The sequence below is a fragment of the Stegastes partitus genome, unplaced genomic scaffold (assembly GCF_000690725.1).
Source record: "Stegastes partitus isolate 25-593 unplaced genomic scaffold, Stegastes_partitus-1.0.2 Scaffold1432, whole genome shotgun sequence".
NCBI lineage: Eukaryota > Metazoa > Chordata > Actinopteri > Pomacentridae > Stegastes > Stegastes partitus.
This window is the reverse complement of record NW_007579163.1, coordinates 131931-142906: the sequence shown is the minus strand read 5'-3', so window position 1 is coordinate 142906 and position 10976 is coordinate 131931. Positions and strand designations below refer to the sequence as shown.

General features: G+C 39.0%; 1 protein-coding gene across 1 annotated transcript in view; it reads right to left on the bottom strand.

Moving 5' to 3' along the window:
• Nucleotides 1-572: 572 nt before the first annotated feature.
• Nucleotides 573-10976, bottom strand: part of rundc3b (RUN domain containing 3b) — a 23883-nt gene continuing 13479 nt past the window's right edge. The window contains exons 6-11 of the mRNA XM_008299564.1: nucleotides 10203-10283; nucleotides 8515-8689; nucleotides 6717-6874; nucleotides 4195-4341; nucleotides 1712-1833; nucleotides 573-718 (exon numbers count right to left, since the gene is read on the bottom strand). Coding sequence (XP_008297786.1) covers nucleotides 573-718; nucleotides 1712-1833; nucleotides 4195-4341; nucleotides 6717-6874; nucleotides 8515-8689; nucleotides 10203-10283 — 829 coding nt within the window. The remainder of the gene's footprint in view (nucleotides 719-1711; nucleotides 1834-4194; nucleotides 4342-6716; nucleotides 6875-8514; nucleotides 8690-10202; nucleotides 10284-10976) is intronic.

The window sequence follows — 10976 nt, the reverse complement described above, 5'->3', positions numbered from 1 at the left end:
ATAATCTGACAAAATACACGTGCATTTGCCGTCATACGTCGAAGAAATGACGAGAATTTGGTGGAAGCAGAACAGAAGAAAACTAATGGATCCTTTTAACTGTAGAAAATAACTCGTAGTGACACTCAAGCTTGCAGTATTTTGCGTTTTCTCACAGCTCTGATCTGATCTACAGTCATTATTTTCATCATAAAACCTTCTCAGAGTGGAACGTACAAATTATCGCAAAATGACATTGTAGTTCATACATTAACATTCTAATATTTCAATTCATTTGCTCCACAGATCAAAACACCAGCTGAACAAAATAACCTAAACATACTCTGATGAAGTTACATTTAAAGATCCTCTGAAGTGTTGGAGGTTGTTTTAATGGTACATTATTAAGACTGATGGAGCTGCTCTGAGTTTTCACAAACAACATGCTACACCAGATCCTCAGCTTGCAACTCAACTTCCGTCTCTTAAAGCTCTCGGCTCCACATACGGAAAATAAATAAACAGAAAATCACCTACATTGAGAGAAAATTCCTGGATTGTCTGGCAGGAAGCCGTTTTTTTTTTTTTTAGCTCTACGAAGGAGTGATGCCCGGACTACTGATCTCCGTCGCTGGACTGGCCAAACACTCACTCGACTTCAGGCTGGCCAGAGACTTGTAGCTGGCTACCGATGTCAGGGAGCCACACAGACCTCGTAGAGAGGGAGTTTCCTCTTTACCTGAAGCACAAAGTTAATGTTTACATCAGAGGTGGAGGTGTTTTAAACAGAGGTGCTGCAGAATGGGCGAAAATTGCAAAAGGTGTCCCACAAGGCTCAATCCTGGGACCTGTGCGGTTCATTATTTATATTGATGATAAAGTTTCCTCTGTAAATGTGCATCTTTATGCCGATGATACAACTTTGTACTGTACTGCTGATACTGTTAGTTCTGCTGCTTTTCTACATTACAAGTTGCACTAAGTAAGCATAAATTAGTCCTTAATGCAGATAAATTCACTGGAGCTCAGAGTAATGATTGTGGCAATCTTGTCATCTTTACTATAACAGGCACAAATGTTGAATGGAATTTAAATTGATAAGAAGCTTCATGTAAACATCATGACAAAAGGGGTTTCTTTTACAGGATTAAATCTTTTTTATATATTTTTTTGCTGCATTTAGGCAGTTTTCTGATCAGTGTTGGACTGTGGTGACATTTTATACATGCATGCATCAGGTATGACTCTTAAGCTCTTGGACACAGTTTATCACTCTGTTTTGTGATTAATTACGAGTGATAACTTTAACACTCGTCACTAGAGGCATATGCTGAAGTTGAATGGCATTAGAAACTGAGTTTTATTCATTTATAAAGTTGTTACTGTGTTTTTTTTTGTTTTGTTTTTTTAACCCCCTTACTTTACTTTTTTTCTGTCTTAAAATAAAATAAATTTCTTTTTGGCAAAATTTTCAATGAGATGTGAAAAAAAAGTGATTTTTGCTGAAATATCACAATTATCAGCTTAGATTGCTTCTGTTTTTACACTGTCTCTAGATGTTGTTTTTTTTTTTTTATTCTACTAGCTTTACCTTTTAATGTTTTTATTGATTGTTCTCCAAGTTTCATGCTTGTGTGCCTGCATCTTTTATTTTCTAACTCGGCTATATGGTAAATGGGGTCTCCATACTCTAAAGCATTCAGAGGTTGCATAAAGGTTAAAATAAATATACCTTGGTGGGGCCACTGTGCGTTGGCCGGCCGGGCCTCCAGACTCAGTGTTTGTGACGGTTCGAGGGAAGTCTGCGATAGACTCATGTCTGCAGACAGCTGCTCCAGACTCTGGAAGCTCTTCCTGTCAGGAGACGATCGATAGAGAGCAAACACACATGATTAGTGCTGACAAGGACGGAAAGTGAATCAGCAGTTTTTGATTGCTCCTTTAAATGATTGAACACCTGCAGGTTTCAGGCTGTGCGTCAGATGGAAACGATTTCAGTTTGTCAGCTTGGGTCGTAGAATTTTCTTCGGAGTAACAATTACTTGAATAATCAAAACTTATTGACGTGTTTCCTCCTGTTTCCTGTCTTATCTTTCTTGAGGGTTCACTGTCTTTGCAGTTTATTAATTAATACATATCAATTAAATTGAGTGCCTCAAGAATAAGGTTCATCTTACAATCTATAGAAGTGTAATGGAAGTATAGATTTTGCTCCGTCTCAGCCTCAGAGTATCTCCTCACTGATATTCAACTGTCAGTATGTCTGTCTATGCAGCACATCACTGATTTTTTACAGCATGACTTTAACCGTCTGAACCCTAAAAACTGCTTTAAAAGAAATGCTATCTTAAATATAATTTTGAATTGCAACATTTATCAGAGCCAGAAACTGTAAAAACAGAAAGAAATATCAGATTTCCTTCTTTCAGATGGTCCTTAAAGGTACCAATCTTTCTGGAAAATAACCCAATCTTAGCTTAAAATTGCAAAACATGTAATCAAAATCTCTTTATACTACATTTGTCATTTTAAAATAAACAAAAATAAATGGTTTAAACTGAACAGATTCCGTAAAGACTAAAAATTCTGCGCCCCTAACTGCAACTGAAAACCCACGGCGGACTCGTCTACTACCAACAGTGACGTGACGAGAATGAAGTTACTATTCCACTGAGCTGCTGGTTGTGTTTACACGGAGCAGAGAGGAGACAAATTAGAGAGACGGAGAGCAGAATAAAACCGATACTGGATCAATAAAATAAATGCAGCATGGCATAAAAACAACAAACAGAGGAGCAGGTTGTTGGAAGACACGTTCAGCGTAGTGGAGTTGGTGTGCAGAGTGGTGTGAAAAATACAGACTGTAAACAATCTAAATAGTCAAATATCTAAAGTATTTGAAATCATTTGTAAATATTGCATATATTTGTTTTTGTTTTTTTGTTTTTTTTTTAATTTGTAAAATCAACCAAAGAAATGTTTATTTTTTAAATGATTTCTGTCATTCTAACTGTGCCATACAGCGCAGAAGATGTTTCTGAATTCTTTTTCCTTTTAAACATGGACATACTGTTTCCATAGAGGTGCAGGACTTTATATTGCAGTGAAAAACGATCCCATAGTGAACAAAAATGTGACAAGAGCAAAAAACAACCAGCTTGGAGTACAATTCGGAGACAGTCTAAGCTTCTCTGATGCCATTTGTTTGGGGAGGAGATAAAGATTATGTACAGCCCTAAAAAATGTAAACGTAAATAAGGATGCTGTGCAATTTTACAGAAATGTTTCTGTTAAACAGTTATACTTCTCCTAAAAGGAGAAAGCAATCTGCTTTATATCTTGTGCATTGCGCGCTGCTCTGTTTTACCCCCTGTACGGTGTTATTTTCTATTCTATTCTGCTGCTGTAACACTTAGAATTCCCCACTGCGGGACCAATAAAGGTTTAATCTATCTATCTATCTATAGAAACAGCTGATGATTCCCATTGTATGAACACTGTACATTGTTTTCCATCTTACTGATAAAGATAAATGAGCAAGATCTTAATTCCATATCTGTTCAGGATACTTATGAATGTAATTATCATAGAACAGACTGAGCCCACAGCTTATACTCTAATTAAAATACAAAGTGTAACCTTTTTTGAAATACTTTTTCTATTGATCAATAAGTCGTCAGTGATGCTGAACACACTGTGCAGCTGCAGATTATTCAGTAGAATTCTGTCCTCAGATTACATTTGATTTCCTGTCGCTGACATCGTTGTCACGTCGACTTTAGCTGACGGAGAAACTGTGTTTGATGCCGTCAAGTTTATGCAGCGATGTTTCACCGCAACACATTTTCTCCAGCTTGTGTAAATACAGAATAAGACAGACATAAATGTGGACGAACTGAAGCGTGTCTGCCTCAGCTTCACGTTTAGTCACTAAAGTTTGTGGTTTATTTATTCCTCACAGCTCAGGAGTCACACGAATACGATGTCATGTATTTTCATGTTCTTAAATTTGAATAAATGTTGCTTTTTAAAAAACTAGAAGCTAGAAACTAACAGACGCCTTCTATGTGCGCCTTCTACATGAGCAGATGATAGCAAACATCATAACCCCACACTTCTTTTTCATTTTTGCTTTAACTGCGGAGTTTTTACCCCTTCCAATTTTAATTTAAAGTTTCTGATGTGATGTTTAAATGTGCACAGACGTCTACGTACTCGTCCCACTGTCCCGTGTTCTTCCTGTACAGCAGCGTATCCAAGGCAACGGCGTTGGCGTCCAGGGCGTCAGGAGACGGCCACTGATTGGTCAGATGGGCCGTGAGCTCCTGTCTGGACCGCAAGTCGTTGTTCTTCAGCACTGTCCTGAAAAAATGAGATGCTCGGAGTTAGCAGCATTTATTCTAACACATTCCTCTCAGACGTGAAACAAAAAAAAAGGGCAGAAAATAAGCAAAAAATATAATAAATAATATAGAAATTGTGATAATATTTTTGAATCAATATTTTAGTTATGGTTTCTCCGACACTTTATGTCAACAAATTCAAATTATAACTTCCTAAAAAAGTAAAAAATCTACTTTTAGCGATCTACAGCCAGCAGGCCGCACTTTGACACATCTAAATGCTAAATGTGATCACCCGTTGGTTTCCTGCAGTGGTTTTTAAGTTCAGTGTGGTGGTTTGGCAGCGCCTGACTCCTCGTACTGCTAATTAAGACAATTAGCAAAGAGGTTGTGTGTCCAAAATCCCATCCCGTCTTCTCAGCTCAATTGCTCATTAAGTATTTATTTCACTAAGGTGTGGTGCACGTAAAAGAAATTGCATAACTCGACCTTTCCAACAATCCTAGCTGCTTCTCTGTGCAACATAACGCCAGTGAGAAAAAGTCATTTGAATTTACATCAAACCAAATCTGAGATAGAGTATAAATAAAGCTGTTCATTCATTTACACACACAATGATCTGGTTTGAGTTACTCATGAACTCATTGCATTATGTTCATATCTATAAATGTTATTGTCTATGAAATGCAATAATTTCAAAGATGTATTTATCTATTGCAACTTGTGTGTGTGTGTGTGTGTGTGTGTGTGTGTGTGTGTGTGTGTGTGTGTGTGTGTGTGTGTGTGTGTGTGTGTGTGCAAACAGACATTTGCTTCTTTGCCCCTTTTTGCCAAAGGCTACTGTCACTTGAGGGAAAAAAATGTCAGTTAAGCACATATTTTTCCTAAACTGTCAGCTATACCATTTTCCACCATCCTACTTGTGATATTTGCAGATTCCAGACAGTTTCCCCTCCACAATAATGAAAAAAATATCTCTACTAGCAGCATTTTATAGTGAGATACGTGTAAAAACGGAGCAATTTCATAATACAGAACAGTTTTTCCTTCATATAAAGTCTAATATTTAAAAAGTATTATAATATTAAATGATGGCGTTTTTGGATGGACTGCACTTTCCTGAAAAAAACAGGATACAGAGTGTAAGACTAGACCAAGATAAGAGCTTGACTGTAAAGAGTGAAACGACCCTAAAAAATAGCTTATATGCAATTAAAAGATTTCATATTATTGTCATTGAAAAGTGTGTAGACGGTATAAAACTGCATCTGTTTGCACATGTTTTAATGAGTTAAAGTGTGAATAATGTAAGTTCAGCTGTAGATTTAGTTAAAGCTCCTACACAGACTCTTAAAGAAAACGAAATCTGGAAACAAACTGCTGAACTGAATCTGAACCTGCAGCCAAAAGAAAGCAACTAAGAAACTAAAGGATACCGTGTGAAGTCTCAGGAGTCTTATGATCTCATGAGCTTTATCTGCAAATACAAGCAGACCATTAGCAGCCACTTCAGGTTTTAATCAGTTCAGATAGATTAAAAAGCTTATTATTATGTATGTAAGCTCCCATTGCAGCCTTGCCTGCAAAAACAAATATTAATATAAACACAAAAATAGAAGAAAAACAGGCTGGAAAAAAACAAAACATTGTGCTACCTCAGTTGTGAGCAATGATCCAAGAATGGACACCCCGATTGATTACATGGGGACTAAAATCTGCACTAATGGAAAAAAGATGACCAGAGTTAGTCGGATTCATCCTCTGGGGACGATTACAGTCTGCACACAAAGATTCATGCAGCAATGTTGTTCACTTGTTTTTCACATTTGTTTTCCACGCCAGCTTCAGTATCTGCCTCCAGAACGCTGCATTTGCCAACATTTTGTGAAAAATAGGACAAAAATTGGTGTATTTTTCTTTTCATTTATCTTCCAACTGCATGTGTTCTACCGTCTATACTCCCTGCCTGTCATCCGTTCCTCTGACTGGATCTCAGCTCGTCACTCTGTCACTTTCCGCTGTATTTGCATCTGAAGCCCTCCGCTGAGTCACCGCGCGCTGCAGCTTCCCTTCTGCAGATCATGACACAAATTAACACGTTTTGCAGCTCACGCCGAATCAGTAATCAACCTGAGAATAGCTGTTTTTATTCTCGCTGATTGGAACATTAACGGGGAAAAAAAAACAAAACAAAAAAAACATGATGCTGACGCAGCTTTTTCTTCTCGGCTGAGTGCAATTGATTCGAGAACACAAAAATAACAAACCACCTGCGACCTCCAGGCTTCTTGCTGGGTCCTGAATGTCAAACGCACAGTTGGACCTGCTGCCAACCTCTTCAGCTAATCACGGCTGACCTTACATGCACCTGCAGACGTGGCAGAGTGGACTCACAGTTGGTCCTGCAGCTCCAGGATGATGTACTCGAGCTGCTCTTTCTCCAGTGTGTGGGAGAGATGCGAGTCTGCCAGGCTCTGCTGAAGAGCCTTGTTGTGGGACACGGCCTCAGACAGCTGGGCTTCTCGGAGACGAACCAGCTCCTCCAGGTAACCCTGAAGCCAAAAAACACACACAGACACACTCTGGTTGTTTGCTTAATGCTCAGAAGGCAGCGAATGACCACAGAACTGAAACCAGAAGCCACAGAGGGACGCATAAAAACGGATTTATCTGATGCTAGAGAACTAAAATGATTCATCACCATGTCAGATTTTGGTTTATAATGAATTTTTGATTGACTAAAAGGTTTCTTCTGGCTGCAAATGATATAAACAAGAAACAAAAGACAGTAAGACATTGTGTCAATGTGTTAATGATGAATTCAAACTATTTTTATGCCATTTCTTGACCAGTAATCAGTGTCAAAGCCAAGTATTTTCCTCCACATCAGTGGTTCTAGTGTCTAACAGTGTTTCTGGGATTTGGTTCCTCCAAGTGTCCATCTGCAGCTCTTGGAGCTTGAAGGCTTCCTCTCCATCACTCTGCTCTTCAGTTCCTCCACAGGTTCTGGATGGATTCAGGTCTGGACTCTGGCTGGGCCGCTCCAACATCTCCTCATTGTTTCCTCTTCAGGGTTTCTTCACCACTTTGGCTGCATGTTTCACATCATTGTCTTGTTGAAGCTCCAATGCTGCCCAAGGAGCAGTGTTCCTGCAGACCTCCTGATGTTCTCCTCTGTTCTCATGAAGCTGTTTCCTCTGACCAGGTTGTCTGGTCCGTCGGCTCAACAACAGCCCCAAAGCATCACGTTCCACCACCATGTTGGACTGTGGGGATGCTGCTCTTGGCCTTGAATGCTTCTCCTTTCTCTGTGTCCAAACATCTCCATGTTCATGAAGTAATGAGCAGCAGCTTTCTTCTTTGTCTTGGAGAAGTGGATCCTCCTTGTCTCCATGGAGACCAGCCTTGTTGTTGGTCTGCTGGAGTGTCTGATTGACATGTTGCTACCAGAACTGCTCACATTCATCAGGATGCTCTTGGTGCTGGTCCTTGGGTTCTTCTTGGCCTCCACCATTCTTCCAGTTCAGGGCTCACGTCTGTCCTCCTGCAGCCCTTTGACATGTTCCACAGTGAGGAACACCTTGGACTTCTTCATGAAGCTTCAAACTGTGAACACTGAACCTTGAAAACACTTTGATATGACTTTATAGCCTTTAAACATCTTGTGAGCAGCAACAATGTGCAGCTGGAGGTCCGCACTGAGCTTTTTGGTTTTAGTCACAACTTGGAACTGACTAGAGAACGACTGCATCAGCTGCATATTAGAATGCTCTAGAACATGGTAGAAATTAGTATGAGCATCTGAAATGGTGGAGAAGCTACATTATCTCTGCAAAACCTGCAACAATCTCAAGAGCAAAAAAACAGAGAAATTGTAAAAGTCAAAACATCTCTCACCCAATGTCTTACTGTCTTTTTCTACTTGTTTATGTCATTTCCAGCCAGAATAAAACTTTTCGTCCAATACAAATTCACTATAAATCCAAGTTTGGCATGAGGATGAATTATTTGTGGCTTAACTGTGTTACTTCAAGCTGAATGTTTGTTTCTGTCCAAACCAGAATTCTTCACAGGATTCATTTCCTCCTGACATTTCACAAACTAAGCCCCCTAATCATCATGCAAACACAGAGGAAAGAAAATGTCACTCCGCCCGCAACCTGAAATAACCCCGACGTTAAACAGACGCTACCTTCTGCTCCAGCGCCATGCGGTACTTCTGCTCAAAGCGTTTGCACTTGCTGACCAGATTGCTCTGCTCGGTGAAGATGGAGGCGGCGGTGGCGGTTTTGTCGGGGCTGCTGCTCTCACTGCCGCTGCTGCCCAGAGTCCTCATCTCCTCCTCGTCGCTGCTGATGCTGTCTGCGCTGCAACAGAGAACCACAGCGAGAGTCACGTCAGCTGAGCACTAAACATCTGGCCAGCAGCTACAGAGTTTTATCTGTGAAGCTCCAATACAAAATGCATGTAAATCAAATCTAACACTGACCCTGTATGAGGAAAGACAGACTGTTTGACAGGTGCATGATGCTAGAAAGAAATCTAACACAGTTAAATAACAATTAACACAGATAAATATTATAAGTTGGACTATTCAAGCACATTTTTGTTAGCTAAAGTCCATTCATTCAACCACAAATTAAGTGTAAAACCTACATCTCCTGCACCTTCAAAGTGCATCACAGAACGTTATTTTTGCAATTACAAATCATTTATGTTTTGCCAGTTTAGATTAATGGTATACGTCCTCAAACAGTTTAAATAACTAGCGATTAAAAAGAGACATAAAGGAAGCTTGATGTGATACGAGCTGCACAAGATGTCATTTTAGCAAAGTAAAGCAAACTAACTCAAACATTTCATGCGACAACTTTTTTCATCTGCTTGATACAAAAAGAAAACTTGCATGACTCTTGTTTTTTTAAAATATTAATCTGCAAAAGAAGTCTGTCTGACAGAACGTCATCTTCTCTAATTTAAGAGTTTGAATACACTGAGAGTTTGTTTGTTGTTGTTTTTTTTAACTATTTAAAAGAGACAATGTTTGTTGACATGCAGGCTCCACATGTGCAAAGAAAAATAAGCAAGAATCTGGAGAGAAACACTGAAAAGGGAAGATTAACAGTCAGTCAGTTATTAATCCTGGTTTTGGCTTTCCACAACAAATGAACTTGATCGACTGATATTTAAGTTTAAAATGCTCCATTCATGGAAAACAGCTCATGCAGATAAAATCACTCAGTTAAACTTGGGTAAATGTGACATTAGGACACCTCATTTGGCCATTTTCAAACTAATTTCTGGTGTCACAGCTGCTGCAGTAACTGAGCGGAGACTAGAAGTGCACAGCTTGCTACCAGTAAATTGCAGTGTCTCTGGATAAGCAGGTGAGGAGTTTTGGGTACAATTTGATGCACATTTGTACATTTGCAGGGATGTAGCACAAGCAGGGCAAAAAATAAGCTAATACTGTAATCAAAATTATTATTTTGGGCATAATTGTGCAGCTGTCGTTCATTATATAGAAAATTTTCAGCTACAGAAAGATTAGAGTTGAGCAAAAAGGGGTACTTCACCGCACATGGCAGCAGTTTGTTGGACCGTTTAAATCTGCAGCACAAAGCTCTGTATGCTGAGTAGGAAACCAGATCTGAATGACATCTGAATCAAGAATCTTTTTCAGCGAGAAAGGTTCCAAGCATCCTTTTTCAGCTTTCTAAAATCCCGTTTGTTAAATTTTCTTTGCCGATACACTCCCCTACAAAATGATTCATTCTTTCAAGGTCGAGTCATTTACATCATCTGGTGAAAATGACTAATTCTTCTCAGTATTTTTCCAGTATCGTGCCATCCTAACATGGATCATTTAATCTGACGAACCTCTGCGTGAACTTCAGGTATGGCGTGTAGTCGATCACAGCGGGGCAGCTGCCGTCCAGCCCGTCTCCTTTCAGACAGAAGCTGAAGACAGAAGAGAGAAGATCAGTTTCTCCGGTTCCAACATGGGACCAGATGAGATCCAATAAGTGACTTTTAACTGCATTTAAATCAACTCCTCCAGAACTGGCGAGGTGTCTTCCATAATCAGTCTCTGAGGATATTATGGTTCAGGGCCAGTTTTTGGCAAAAGCCAACCAACCAGAGCGGCGCCAAAAATAACAACTTATATAAATATCTACTCTCCATCTCTGATGGAGCATAAAATGTGGATTTTTATGAAGACATTTGCTACGTTTCAGCTCAAAAAAAAAACCAAACAAAAAAAAACTTTAATCACACAATCTACAAATAATTAACGTATAAATTCATGTATGAAACCGAGTATTTCATACTAAGAAGTCTTTTAGATGTTTTATTTTGTATTATTGTGACCTACAGCTACATCTGGTTCAGAAAATATCACCAGTTGACTTGTGCATTATCAGGTTTTTTTTGTTACTTTGAGCTCAAGTATGTGATTTTTCATGACGGCTTCACTTTTTTCTTCATATTTTGGCAAAATCAGAGAAGTTTGGATCATTCCATCTCAAATCATCTGATTTATGAAACAATTTCAGTGTGACCATCTCTGATTTATCTTAAATTTCAAAAAAATACTATAAACTCTGGATATTTAAAAGTGAGATTTTAGTTTTAGATATCAAATACTTTCCA